The sequence below is a fragment of the Andrographis paniculata genome, unplaced genomic scaffold (genome assembly GCF_009805555.1).
Source record: "Andrographis paniculata isolate CXL003 unplaced genomic scaffold, ASM980555v1 Contig71END, whole genome shotgun sequence".
Lineage (NCBI taxonomy): Eukaryota > Viridiplantae > Streptophyta > Magnoliopsida > Lamiales > Acanthaceae > Andrographis > Andrographis paniculata.
The window spans coordinates 3,363,144-3,377,926 of NW_026137608.1; the positions used below are offsets into that span (position 1 = coordinate 3,363,144).

General features: G+C 36.1%; 2 protein-coding genes across 3 annotated transcripts; one reads left to right on the forward strand and one right to left on the reverse strand.

The window, feature by feature from the left end:
• Positions 1-254: 254 nt before the first annotated feature.
• On the reverse strand, positions 255-2,302 carry LOC127264817 (E3 ubiquitin-protein ligase WAV3-like). The gene is made up of 2 exons (XM_051294362.1): positions 1,961-2,302; positions 255-1,856 (listed from the first exon to the last, which is right to left on the reverse strand). The coding sequence occupies exons 1-2, from the start codon at positions 2,300-2,302 to the stop codon at positions 255-257; spliced, it is 1,944 nt and encodes a 647-aa protein (XP_051150319.1).
• A 9,482-nt stretch (positions 2,303-11,784) lies between these two features.
• On the forward strand, positions 11,785-12,825 carry LOC127265050 (uncharacterized). 2 transcript variants are annotated; one of them, XM_051294713.1, is made up of 3 exons: positions 11,785-11,914; positions 12,268-12,374; positions 12,727-12,825. In XM_051294713.1, the coding sequence occupies exons 1-3, from the start codon at positions 11,785-11,787 to the stop codon at positions 12,736-12,738; spliced, it is 249 nt and encodes an 82-aa protein (XP_051150670.1). In that variant the 3' UTR covers positions 12,739-12,825. The 2 variants fall into 2 exon arrangements, with proteins under 2 accessions (XP_051150670.1, XP_051150669.1); XM_051294712.1 differs by lacking the exon at positions 12,727-12,825 and having other exon boundaries at positions 12,268-12,581.
• The last annotated feature ends 1,958 nt before the right edge of the window (positions 12,826-14,783 follow it).

Genomic DNA, 14,783 nt, shown 5'->3' on the forward strand with positions numbered 1-14,783 from the left:
AGATTTCTTATTTTATGTGACTTTTTCACGTTTTGAGTTTTATTATCAAAATCTTGCAATTCTTTTCTTATTCTAAAGTGTTTTTTAACATCATTTTCCCCATTGTCAACACACTTTTTAGTAACAAAAATCCTAACAGACTCCAAACACCGAAGAAGAAAGTTGTAAAGAATCAAGAACACGCTAAACTGCCCATCATATTCACCAAGGAAGGCTACATGGTAGCCATGAATGGGATGAAGCTTCTTCGATCATTAGAATATGTTCCTAATATTTTCCCAAAGCTTATGTCGCTGCGACCTCGAAGAATTCACAGACCGAACCATATGAGGTGTGGCGTAAGCAGGGTAACTGATAGCGACGACTCCCGGCACATTGCAGCCTCTTGTTGTGGCCCTTTGATTGTCATGGGAGCTCACATTCGATAGAGCATAAGCTTGTCCGAATCTCTCGTACAATTGCAGACTTCCCAATAGCTTCGCCACCTCACACATCTCGCCATAAATCCACACGCTCGGGCCATGGCCTGATTCGATTTTTTGCGACATTTCTGCTAGCTTTTCTAACAGAAAATTCCGAGCATTATAGAGCTCGCCGGGATGATCTGCCATCAATCTCACCTTCCTAATGCTTTCTGCGCCGAACAGGCGCGCTTTGTTCTGCAAAATCTCTTCACATTGTGTACTGCCTTCCGGGGATACATCGATTGGCCTCTGTACCTCAAAAGAAAGACACTTTTCGTGCACTTCCCACACGGCGTCAGAGTACGACCACATTATACCCATACGAGTCCTCTTCGTGGCGCCTCTCTTGCCGAGGATTGTGAGCCGAGGAAGAGATATCTCTACACGAAACTCTTTGACCTCCTCGGCGTACATCTCGCCTATTATGATTTCACCTGTGTCTCCTGCCTGCGAAACTCTGCTCGCGTGTAGCCCAGACTCGATCGATCTAATCTTGACGACATCCACCATTTGCGCGAGTGTTATATGAACGTTCTGAACCGTGACGCTCGTGAGACCCGCAATGCAGCATGCGACCGCGTCTTGCAGAATGTCGTACGACTTCACGTACGAGTAAGTGCCGAGTGAAGCCGAAGATACTGCGTGCAGCACACTGGGATCGTGGCATGGGCCGATGCCGAATGAATGGACAGGAAATGAATCGAGGTCGGAAGTCCATCGAGTGTCTGGATAAATAGACTCTGGCAATAGATTCAGTAGGATGGCAGTTTGGCTTTTCGTTTTTGTCGTGGATTCAGGCTCCGTACTGTGACCGGCTCCCCTGTCGGACAGCAGTATAATACTTGCAGTCGGATTCGTAAAACGTCTCTCATCAAGTACTCGGGCGCCCTTCAACAGAGTTTCCTGAATTCCGGTCGAGGCTTCAATGGAAAATAGAGCTCGAATAGCTGTTTTCGCCGTTTCCTTTCCAGGCTGATGCATTCGACGCAAAGGTGTAAGCCGAGTAGCTTCCGAAACAATCGAAAGCCTGTCCCAACTGGTCATGCTTTCGACGATAAACAGAAGTGCATTTTTCATGTGCTCCAATCTTGACTCGTCCTCGCTCTTACTTATATCCAGCACGACGACAAGGTCGAGAGGCAAACGCTTTAGAGAATTCGGAAATTGCGACATTGACGGCGCTGTGAGCGTAACAAGAACTGCTATGGTAGGGTGAGGTTGTGTTCTACTGACCTCCGGGTACTCGGGAATGGCTGTGACATGAAACTTCTCTTGTTGAGTTGCTTCAGGCTGTGAAGCTGGCCCCAAATCGGGTTCAGGCAGAGGCTCGTCATCACTAAAAGAACCGCCGGAATCTTGATTCCCAAGTTCCACAACAAGATTGTCTGTCTGCTGCAGAAATCAATTGAGTTTATATGAATTAGCATATAATCAGATCAAGAAACTCGACTTGACCTATTAGATCATTAACGAAGAATGGAAGATAGAGAACTTACAGATTGATCAGGCGTGATTACATCTTGCGAACGCGGTGGCGGACAAATTTCGACTTCTTTATCCTCGTCGGATGCCGAGCTAATGTGGATTACTTCGTGCGCTTGGGGTGCAGAATCCGTGGCTACTTCTGATATATCAGATGCAGAATCAGTGATCGGCGGTTCCGGTTTCAAAGGATCTTCTGGCCTTCCAGATGCTGAATCCATGTCTACGTCTTTTTCTTTGACACTTGATGGAGCTGTGGCTGCTTGCTTTTTTTCAGATGCGGAAGCCATGGAAGTTTCTTGTTTTTGAGATGCGGAAGCCATGGCTTCTTCTTGCTTTTCAGATGCAGAATCCATCTTCTTGGAGGGTGTACGTGCTACTAATTTTTGGGGGTTATTTTGTGGTTTTTTTGACAGGTATATCTATATATATATATATGTTTGCAAGATTGAAAGACATGAGTGAGATGCAAAAAGTAAAGAAAGAATTCATATAATGATTGTTGAACTCTGAATATAAAAATGTATGCATCTAAAAGAGCCTTGTATCTTATAGCAATATTGATATTGCCAGAAAAAAGTTCGAAAATGCTAGCTTTTATGGTTTTTCCACAATTTGTTCTAAGGTAACACAAATACAAACTTTATCAAAATCTCAAATCATATTTGAGGTCAAGCGGTTATTAGTCCAAATCAAAGGTGATCAGTTGGGTCGTTATCCAATCCAACAACTCAAACAAACTGAAAGCCCTCTCCAGAAAACTCAATGTCAATTCAACCATTTAGTCAAATACCATAATTTCTTGACATTCATCGCTACCAGCAACATTCTAAATGTTGGCGCAGGAATAGAAAAACAGAACAATTTTTCAAACGATTCTCACTTCTCGACAAGAATACCAAATACACCATATTTAAACTACCATTCAAACGTTACTACATAATTGATTATAAAAGCAACTTAATGATATCATAAAAAACAAATATAAACCCCCCATAACAGCGAGCCACTTTCTTTTCTTGTTAATGCCCACTAATTATTTTGAATCATAACGGACACTAAATGATTCGACCAACTGATTTCCCTACTCTTGCATTAAGATTTCAGTTGAAATGACAATTCTCAACAAACAGCAACAACAAATACTCACTTTGTATTGAAACATGAGGCAACAGTAGTATAAATAGTTCTAGGAAGATAATTTGGATTCGAACATAAAATCACTACCATATTTTCTAGGGAAGATTTTGAAAATTGAATAAAATTTTGTCCGAGTTCGATAAGAATAATAAAAATATTTAATTCGAGGAGAAAGTAATACCTATATTGGATTGTCGAATCGGTAGTGTTGAACATCCCACATTGAATATAATATTGGGACTCCCCTACCTTATAAGGGGAACGGCTACTCCGCTTACAATCAATTAGTTTTAGGTTGAAAGCCCGGATCCCCGTCTTAACAGATAGGTCATGATAACCCACAGCCTAACCCGTTTATCCTTCCACCTCTCCTTTGTCCTTGTGCCGCCAAGCTGCTGCCTCTACCAATCGACCGTCCACCACCTCCACATCCAGTTGCCCTACACTGGAATCAGTTGCGTCGACTGCGAATCATGTTTTTCGTGGCCCGAGGACGCCTCTTTCTCGCATTTCTCTGTCATTATCCTTCATCATCAACGCCCACAATTAGGAAAGTGTCTTCAAGAGAGATCTAGGGCTTTTGAAGAGTACAAAGGTAATTAAAAGTGTGTTCAAATTGATTGATTGGCATTTAATCCTAGATACTTATCCCCCATAAATGAATTAATCCTTTCGGCTCGAGCTCCACCGTGGACTATTTCCAACCCAACAAAAAGCAGGGTTCAAGTGTAACACAACAAACAATGTCGAGCCAAGAGCATCCTCATTCCTAGATAAAGTGAAAATGGTAGATCGAAAAATCCACAATGGATTTTGTCCTTCAAGCAGCATGTTGCTTTCTACCCCATTGTTTCAAGCGAAGTTTTACCATAAAATTTTCCAATAATTAAATTTGGAACCAGTATGGAATTGATTCTATTATGGAATCACGAATAGTCATTTACTCGTTGGTTCGAGTGTCCATAGACATCGTAATCTCCGCCAATATGATTCAATCCAAAGCTATTTTCCAAAATAAAAAAGGAAGTGCATGTGAGAGCAACAGATGAAATTAAGTGTAGGCACAAAATAGCTACTCCCTCGAAGCGGTGAAAAAATGCGAGCATCAGTCCGCAATGATTGAGAAGATATCTTGCTCTCAAAGAGGCTTTTTTTTGGCTATCCATTCCGCCGCTAGAGGGTGATCCAATGAATTGATTGGAAGAAAACTATATTACAAAAATGTTGGATGTTTTTGGAAGTCAAACCATCCAAACATTTTTGGAGGCATCTGTTATACCGAGAAATCCGCAAGATTTTAGAAGAATCTCAGATGAATCAAGGCGGAAAAATAGTAGTTAAATAGCGGATCCGAGCCGAAATGGATGCATAGCTAAAGGAAGCAAAAGGAAAAGCCTAAATTGAACAAGACTCAAGAATGAGTGATGAAAAGTCCAATTGGAAAGAGGCTCAAATCAGCGGAGTTTCAGGAAGCAAGTAAGCAGCCCAGAATCTGGTCAGTGGAATAAGCTCAACCTACTGCAAAAAAAATCCGAAGCTCTCTGAAAAATCCAGAGTGTTGCGAAAAATTAATGGAAGTGATGGCCACATGAGTTATATGGTGGTATTCATTGAGTTGGATATTTTTGGTTTTTACATGGAATCAATGGAAGTAAAACCAATCATTGAAGAAGTTGGGGGCAGTGGAGCTCTTCATTTAAGTGGAACTATTCAAGAGTCATGGATGTTTTGGTGATACATAGAGCTAATTATTATAAGGGACTTGGGAGTTATGCAGAGTATATCAAGAGAGCTGGTGTTATCCACCATGAATTCTTGGCAAAGTGAAAGTTTTCGACGGTTTCATAATTAAATGAAGACCTGTAATGATGAGTTATCAAGATGCAATTAAGGAGCAACCACTTTTGGAGCTATATAAGCTGTCGACCAAGGACAAAGAAGAGGTCCCCGATCAATCCATTTCCAGCTATTATATTAATCTTTTTAGCATTTTATGTTTCTGAGTGTTTTATCTTTTCTCCACATTTTATCCGCTTTCTTTACAGCTTTTGTTCAATTTCATTTGTAACTTTCCTTTCTAGTTTAATGGAAATCCATTTTTAAATCATTTTCTTCCAATTTTAATCGGCGGATTCACTGCTGATCCTAAATTTTGCAAGCACGAAACGATCACCTAAGAGATCTCTAGAGTACCTTAGGGAACTCCTAGACAAAACTGCGACCATCTTCATCAAACTGTCGAGAGACTCGAATACGGATTTTTCGTATACAACACAAATATTAATATATCATAAATTAATATGATTTCCATCCGGAGTAACGTAATTGTTACTTTTTTGCATGAAGTTTAAAAAATTATAATATTTATGTAAAAATAATTGCGTTAAATGGAAAGACAAAATACACATATTACTTATTATTTTTTAAGAAAATTTATTGAATATTATTATGAAAAGTACATTGAATTACAGGAACATTATTTTTAAGAAATGAATAAAAAAGAAAGTATAACATTTATAGCGGACAAGTAAATAATATAACATTAATATTTGTTTATTGGACAGAAAAAAATAAGAAGTTGGAAGCATTTTTTTTTTTTTCAACATTATATAAATAACATATACAGTATATAATAATAATAATAATTATAATTATAATAATAATAATAATAATAATAATAATTAACACATATAATTAGTACGACAAGGGTGACCTCATTAGCAAGAGAAGGATGATTAATACTCCCAATTCTCTTCTAAGGTCATATTTATTTTTTACATCTTTGTACAAGTGTAGAAGTATTATAAGACTCATGGAAGTATTTTTTATTTTTTTTAAATTTGTACTACATTTTAATATAATAATTAATATTTAAAGATCAAGCATAGAAAAAATAAGTGAGACCCTGGGAGACGGAGATAGTATTATTTTATCCGATTTAATGAATTCTTTCTTATTTATTTAGTTATTCTAAACCATAACTATATATATATATATATATTTGTTTTTTTCAGATGGGATTGAATGAACTATAAATAGACATAATTTCTTAAATATTTTAAACGAGCATTCTCTCCAAGAGCCGAAGTATCGATTCCTCTCATTCATTTTTTTTTTTTTTTTTTTTGATTCACTATCGTTATGTTGTCGATGTCCTTTGATTGTAGTGTTGCTTTGAAGGCCCTTTACCATTTTACATTTCAGGATGACATAGTCCAATCAAAACATTATTGGTTGTATTTTCTTATTGGAAAAAAAATAAGTTTTTACTTGGTTAATTATTACCCTTTTTCATGTTTTGGTTAATTTCTCACATTTTTTACTAGTCGTAAATTATAAAAGTTAATTTGAAATTTTTATTGGTTTGAATAATATTGTTATATTCACTTACTAACTCATTCCCACCATATTATTTTGTAAACATATATTTATCATGCATACACAATATATAAAAAGAACAAAAAATTGAAAAATTATCCAACACATATAACATAGGAGTGATATTGCTTGTATACAGATATACACACATACAATATATCTTATTAAAACTACCGGACTTTCATTCCATTATTTTCTTCTAATACAATTCAAATACTCTTTAATATATTACATAAAAATATATATATATTTTTAATTTAAATTATCATATCAAATAATCATTTTAGTTCAAGATTTTATTATAAAAAAAAATCACACATATAAAGATACCAAAACACAACCAACAAATCTTTTTCCAATTTTTATCATATGGAATTCAATCATAAATTAAAATACTAATAATAAACAAATAAAGAAATCAACATTTTATAGTACTTGAATATTAACAAACAAAGATTAGTACCCAAAAAAAATGTTGCAGAAATTAAACAAAGAAATACATACATAATTAAGTTTGATTCGTTCTGCTGGGAGGCCGACAAGTCAAATACAAGTCATTTCAAAGCGCTTTCTCATAACTCACATGGATCCCAAGGGACTTTACATGGTCACCCGTCCTAAAATTATGTAGAGCAAGTAAGCTTAACTCACATTCTTCCTACCTCATCTCATTTCAACTCTTGGGCTATTACACTCCATTAATCTCTAATTATTTTATTCTTAAATAAACACAACATTGGCATCTGGAGAAGATTTCTCGAACCCAAGAATTCTATTCATCTTCGAAGCCATGTACTGCAAACCCAAACCCAAACAAAATGAAATCAAAAGTCCCGTGAGGGATGACTTGAGGTGTCAGGGGTTTGAACCGGTGACACCTCAGGTCATTTGCCACACATGGTGCCCAGTGTGACTTTTCCATCGGGTCTGGTTTGTAGGTATTAGGTTCGGCCGGAGTTTTACCCAGTGCGCACTTTCGAGTAGCGGCTGCTGGTTCCACGTCATCAAAAAAAAAAAAAAAAAGAAAAAGCCTACCCAATATTGGGGTGCAAGAAATATTTCTCATTTATCTCCGACAAAATTATTGAGATCAGCATGTGTTGATTTCTGGGAAACTCCATTGAATCTACAGCAGCATCTTCTCTTTGTGACAATCTATGACAAAAGAAAACTGAGTAAAGAAAAAACAGTCGAGACGGAACTGAAAGAACGAAAAAGACAATGTGTGTAGCTTTTAATAAATCTTGTAATATTCTGTATAAGTGATGCAAATGGTTTATGTAATAGTAATCAACTTTACCTCAACGAGCCATTCTCTAAGTCCATCAAATTCTTCGCAGAAACGAAACTTCAGGTCTGCTGCAGTTCTCTTTAGACAAGTAATCTGCACCCACACATCAAAACTTTGAAATTTGTAATCAATTCTATCAACCTTTCAAAACAAGCCTGCGCATGTTGCTCTATTTTCTTATACATCTTTCTGATCTAAATCTATTGACATTATAATTCCCGCTACAAACTACTGTTATATGCTAAACATAGTAAGGCCAAACTTCCAGTATCAAGTTAGCATAATGAAATAAGATTTGTCTCCTAATCAAAGTGCAGTTAGGCAGAGAACACATACCTTTAATTTCAGGTTTTTTACTTTTTCATTTGTCTGAGCTGATCTAGAAGTGAAAACATGCATCTCTTTTGTTTTCCTGCACACATGTGCAAGCAAGTAAGTGCATATATACTAATGCACATGGAAAGGCAATGACAGAAACAATGGCCAATCAAAGCAAAATAAGTGCACCTTTCGATTGATGATATTAGTCAGGGATTCAACCTTAGCTTGTAGACAATGAATTTCTACAGCAGTCTCCTTGTGTTTAGCTAGTTTTTTTGTATGCTGCCCATTTTCTAAGGAAATAACGAAACAAAAGGTTTGAACCACAAAACTCATTCTCTCAGTTTCAGATACAAGTAATAAGGAAGGAAACAAAAAAAAAAAAAAAATAAATAATAAATAGATCTGGTATTGCATATAAGTGATACAAATCATTACTGTAATAAGAGGCAAGGATAATACACATTACCTCAGTGACCCGTTCTCTGGGGATCAGATAATTTTGTTCGACAAGCACCTTTGGTTACTTTAAGAAATCCCACCAAGGATAACAAACTGAAAGGCCATAGCTGGGTCATTCTACTCATATCCTTTTGAATTACAAAAAATATATATTTATATATGTATGGCAAGGTACGACACATTTTGGAACTCAACCAGAAAATTTTGTTGTTTAAGTTGAAGAAACATAACAAAAAAATAAAATAAAATCATGCCAAGCTAATATTATTAATAGGTTCAGAAATCCGAGATCGAAGATGAAATAAACCCAAAAGAAAACAAAATGCAGAATTTTAAAAAAGAAAGTCCCCAAAAATATAAAAACATCATTTTAAGGATAGAACAAGAAAAACCACTAATATGCTTCCCTAATGCTAAGATTGAAGAACAAATATTCTGGAATATAGTTTAGAGAATGAAGAACACATACGTCATAATTTTAGAAGTAGTAAACTTCTTGAAAAAGAAAGATGAGTGCGATGTATTTGATGAAGTACTTATAGAAACAACAATAGAGGTAACACCTGAAACACAAAATTGAAAAATTAGTCGTTATAGTTTTTATTAACTTTTTTGTTACTAAAACATTTATAAGAATAATATAAAGTAAATATGTGGTCATGAGAAACAAGGAAAAATTAAGATACGATTGCTAATTGATATTTTCCATGTTTGAAATACAATTTTTTTAGAAAGAAAATATTTATATTACTAGTAAATATTTTAGAATCTATTTATTAATTTAATCAAGGGAAAAAAAAATCAAGCGAACAAAAATGAATCCAAACAAATAAAGGCTTTGGTCGCAAACACAAAATACTTTAAGTAAACTATGTATAAACGCTTACGCCCCCAAACTATTGAGATATCAATGCACCGGATTCAAACTAAAGCCAGAAAAATACATACTCACAGCTCTTCGGACTATATCCTTTACAACCATCGACTTGCAACTCCCCTTTCGAAGTAAACACCTTGTTCACTCGATTAACAATGGAAAAAACTTAATCCACTTATAAAATTGCTTTAAAAAAGGATGTACTCACCAACGATGAAGACAAACATAGAACAACTTGTTTCACTTTCGAAAATCGACGGTGACTCTCAAAACCTCACAAGAGTAGACGTCAAGAATCAATATCTAACACTACATAGATCAAGAAAAAGATGAGAGAAATTCTACGAGGAGAAGACAAGATTGCCGGACAGGAGAGTGATAAAGAGAGAAAATGTATCTAAAGCTTAAGGCCGCGCTACAACACATCACACATATTTATACTTAGGTTAGATCGGAATTGACGGTCTAGATAGAATCCCTAGATCGTACGGTCACAAATCAACACCGTGTAGGACTGGACCTGATAAAGTGAGTTATAGAATTTGGGCCCACATTTATTTAAATGAGTTTTCAATCAAATAGTCACTCCTCCATCTCAAATGGCAAAATTCGTAACATTGCTATTTATATGGCATGTATATGTTCAATGCATCATTCTATAACACAACTAGTTTTGGAAAACTCAAGTTTATGAAAGGTGATTGTATTTGAAATGTTGAATTATTTTATAAGACATGATAGTAAATAGATATCTTTTGTTGAATTTACTAAATATATAGTTCTTACTCTCACATATTTTGAGTTTCCGGAGGTGATTGGCAGCCCAGCTTCAAAGAGTAATGAGCCGGCTCAAACAACTCCAATCCAGCCCCAATTTATGTATGGGTAAAGACAATATTTTAATATGGATGAGAGATATAATGGGGTGGGAGTAAAAAAAATTTCCTAAACAAAAAATAGGAAATTGGAGAAAATGATGAAACAAAAATAGGGAAAGTGAGGATATGAAGGAGGATCCATAAAAAAAAAAAAAAAAAAAAAAACAATTCACACGATCCAGTTTTTATCTACTTTGCTTTTTTGTTTGCTTTTTTCTTATTTTTGTTCTTAAATTCATATTATTTTTTCAATTATTCATTTCATTCCTTTTTGTTTCCGCTGCTTTCTTCCGATTTTTAAAATTTAATAGTTTAATTTCCCCGGACAATTACAATCTTTAACTTTTGTTGCGAGACCAAGCCCGGATACTTTCTTGAGTAGACCGGAGAACCCAATTCTCTTCGATTTTGACTGGCCTAAATTAGAGCTGGCAAAAACTGACCCCACACGACAACTCGACACGACCCAGCACGAAATAATTGGGTTTGGGTCAAAGATTTCAACCCGATTATGTATACGGGTTGACACGAACCCGACACGATAGTAAACGGGTCGGGTTAGGATTGAGGCTCTCAACTCGAACCCGACAGGACAACCCGATTATAATATATTAATATTGATTAATATATTTATTATATATGTAAAATAATCATAATTTAATAATTTCTCATAAATTAATTTAAACTAAGTTCAATTTTAAATAATTCAACCTAATTTATGCTCAAACCAATAAAAACTAACATAACATGACAACATAACAAAAAATTATTTAATTTGAATCAAGAAATTCGACTTAATTATGTATACCGGTCAACACGAGTCAACCTGAACCCGACACGATAATAAACGGGTCAACACAAACCCGACACGACCATAAACGGGTCGGGTTAGGGTTGAGTAATTTAACCCGTTTAAAGTATTCAACTCGACACGAACCCGACACTAATCGACCCATTGCCAGCTCTAGCCTAAATCCGTTAGGCCGTCATTGATGAATTTCAGCGATAACAGATTTGCACACCCAGTGGGACTCCGACGAGTCTCGCATTTCAAGCAATTAAGGAATCACAAAATACTATCTCCGGACAGCACCTCCATGTCGAAAGAAAAAGGAGTCGTCAACAAAAATTCAGCGCTACATGTTTCCAAAAGATCTCACAAGATGAGTACTCTACTGCTCCGGAAGGTATGGAAAGAATGGTGACAATTCCGGCTAGCATTTTACAGGATCAGATCCGGGAAGAGATCCAAACGGTATTCCACAGGTTGGCGCCGGAGCTTTCCCGGTACCTTATAGATTTCCTAAAGCTCACCATCCACGATGAATTTGCATGGGTGAAGGACGAATAGATCCACAAAGGAGAAGGTCCCATTCTTGATACTAAACCTACTGGAAACGATCCTCGTTCAAGGGCAGAATTGAGGGGAAGCATCGGATCTCATTCGGAAATGTTCTGGTACGGAAACATAACTGTACCGACTAAAAGTAAATGTCCCCTTCCTCTTCTATTTTGCAGGTTATGGCGCCACGGAAGAAATCCACCTCTATCCGACCTACGATTCAAGTGTCCCTCTCCAGTTTGCCGAAGATTTTGAAGCCCTCGTCACGACTCCTATGCGGTAAGAAAGTTCACATGGTGCCGGATAAGTTCATCGGAGGTCATTTTTCATTTGATAATATTGAGGATATCAAAAGATTTGAATTTGTCAATTCTCCCATTAAAAAAATCATTCCTTGCAAGAAATTGGGTATCGTCTTGTTAGTGAAATTGAACTTGATTCTTGATGTCATTGACTATTTTGAGTTTTTTGGTTGGTCGGAATTTCTACGAATTGATGTACCGGCATTGACTGAGCTAACTTTAGAATTCTACTCTAATTTTGTTTTCACTGTCCCTACATAGTTTACTGTGAATTCTCCGATGTGGTACGCTTTTGTTTACTTGGTACCGAGTTTAAAATGTTTATTGCAGATTTTGGTATTGCTTTGGGTATGTACTCCAAACACGATGTCGCCAAAAAGAGCTTTGTGGAGAGCGTGATCATATTCCATCTTGATTTTCTCTCGGATTTGAATGAGGTATGGCATGATTTAACTTCTAACACTGCCCCTTACAATCTGAAAATGTCAAAGTTCTCTTATTTTAGGAGTCCGGCTTTGCAATATATTCACTCTCTCATTGCATATAGTTTTTTGGGTCGTAAAGACACATCCAATGTGGTCAATAAGGCAGAACTTTTCTTTCTTTGGTGCATGACAAAAAAAATGAAAGTTAATTTCGCATAATGGGTTGCGTCGCAGCTCTCTACTGTTGTGCATACGAAAAATAGGCATGTTCCTTTAGGTTCACATATTACTCGTTTGGCTATTAATCTTGGTATCATTGATTCTGCTGCCCCTGATTCACTTGATCTACTTTCTCTCCATGTAGCTTGTGAGATAACCACTCTCGATGCCGGCACTCTCTACCGAATGGGAGCCTTACCTAAGGAATTGACTAATGCAGGCATTCTCTTTACCCTGAAAGAATCTCCTTCTTGTTCTAATCTTGCAGGTTCTTACACAAACCCAATGGAAGCACGATTTGCCACACTTGACGCTGAGTTGGAAAATTGCAAGAATGAGATTCAGAAGTTGCAAAAGAACATTAGAGACAACCACATCATCATTAAGAAGCTATTTGGAGATGACTATGATTGATTGTTGCCTCTCCTACCTATTCATAGCGCCCTCGCATTCCCCCCCTCCCCGATTAAGGAAAGTCCACTGTCCCTTGCACTTTTCATTTTTTGCGATGCCTTTACATTGAGGACAATGCGCATAATGGGTGTGAGGGGGGGGGGTGGGAATATTCATTGGTTGCCCAATTGGATGAATGACTTGTGTGCTAAAGACCTGTGTATATTTCTTTCAAGATGATAAGTTTTCATTAGATGACTTGCTGATGAAGTAGAAAATAAGTAGCCAAGCATGAAATGTTTTTACCGTATTTGAGATTTGAGCATTCATTTTAAATGTTATATATTTCTTCTTGTGTGTGATTGTTGCTCTAGACTTGGTTTTTTAGAACTTGTCGAATTTGATTTCGTAGGAGTCTATGCGCTTAATATGATAAGGGCATTAGGATGAACCATTTGGACTAATATATTTCATACCTAAACGCTAATCACTTAGTGAGCCCCTTTAAGCTTGAATATCTTATTTTATTGTTAAATGGGCCGCATATTTACCTATGCCCTTTTTTCTAAAGCCAAAATTTATTTCAACCTATAGTCAAAGGAAAATGTTTCAAGCTTATATCTTTTTAAAGTCTCTATGGGAATGGGAAGTTATGTCTATTCATTGTTGTTTATTGCTTATGAGAGAAAAGTAAGAAAAGAAACAATAGATTAAGAAAAAGCCAAACAAAAAAAACAAAACAAAACAAAATGACACAATTTTTCATTGCATTGTAGCGGGAATGGACATTTTATTGCATTAAGTTGTCAGTTGATTTAGATGTACTACGGATTATCTTGGTGGGATTTCTTATGTGAACACTCAAAATGCCATTTGATTTGAGCCGAGGAGTGACTAAATTAACCAAGGAGCTTGTCTACAAAATCATCAGATACTGAGAGAATGGATCATTGAGGTAAAGTTGATTATCTTTGCCTCTTATGATAGTGATGATTTGTATCAATTATACACAAAACAAAATCTATCTAATATTTTTTTTGTTTGTTTGTTTCAATATCATTTGTATTTGATAATGGGAGAATGACTCATTTTGGGATTTTAAAGCGTTAGTTTCATCGTTCCCTTGGAAAATGGGCAGCATGAAAATCAACAATCTAAACACAAGGAGATTGCTGCAGAAATTTTTTGTCTGCAAGCTAAGGTTGAATCCCTAACAAATATCATCAATTGAAAGGTGCACTTATTTTTCTTTGATTGGCCAAAGTTTCTGTCATTGTCTTTCCATGTGCATTGTATGCATGTAGTATATATGAATTTAGTTGTTTGCGGATGTGCAGGCTAACAAAAGGGATGTTTTGACTTCTAAATCAGCTCAGAAAAATGATAAAGTAAAAAACTTGAAATCAACAGTATCTATTGTCAATCTAACTGCATTTGATTAGGAGACGAATATTATCTCATCATGGTAATTTGATATTGGATGTCTGGGCTTACCACATTTACCATATAACAATAGGTTGAAGCGTGAATTATAATGTCAATAGATTTAGATCTAGAAGACGTATAAGAAAATAGAGCAACATGTGCAGGCATGTTTTGGAAAGTGGATAGAATCGATTAGAAATTTCAAAAGTTTTGGTGTATGGGTGCAGATCACTGGTCTAAAGAGAACTGCAACAGACCTGAAGCATTTTCATAAAATGCATGTACATGAATCAGTTGACTCAAGGTTAGTGTTCCTCAATTTGTTAAATTAGAAAGGTCGTAATGGATCTTGTGTTGATTAGGCCTGACACATTTGTAGCATCT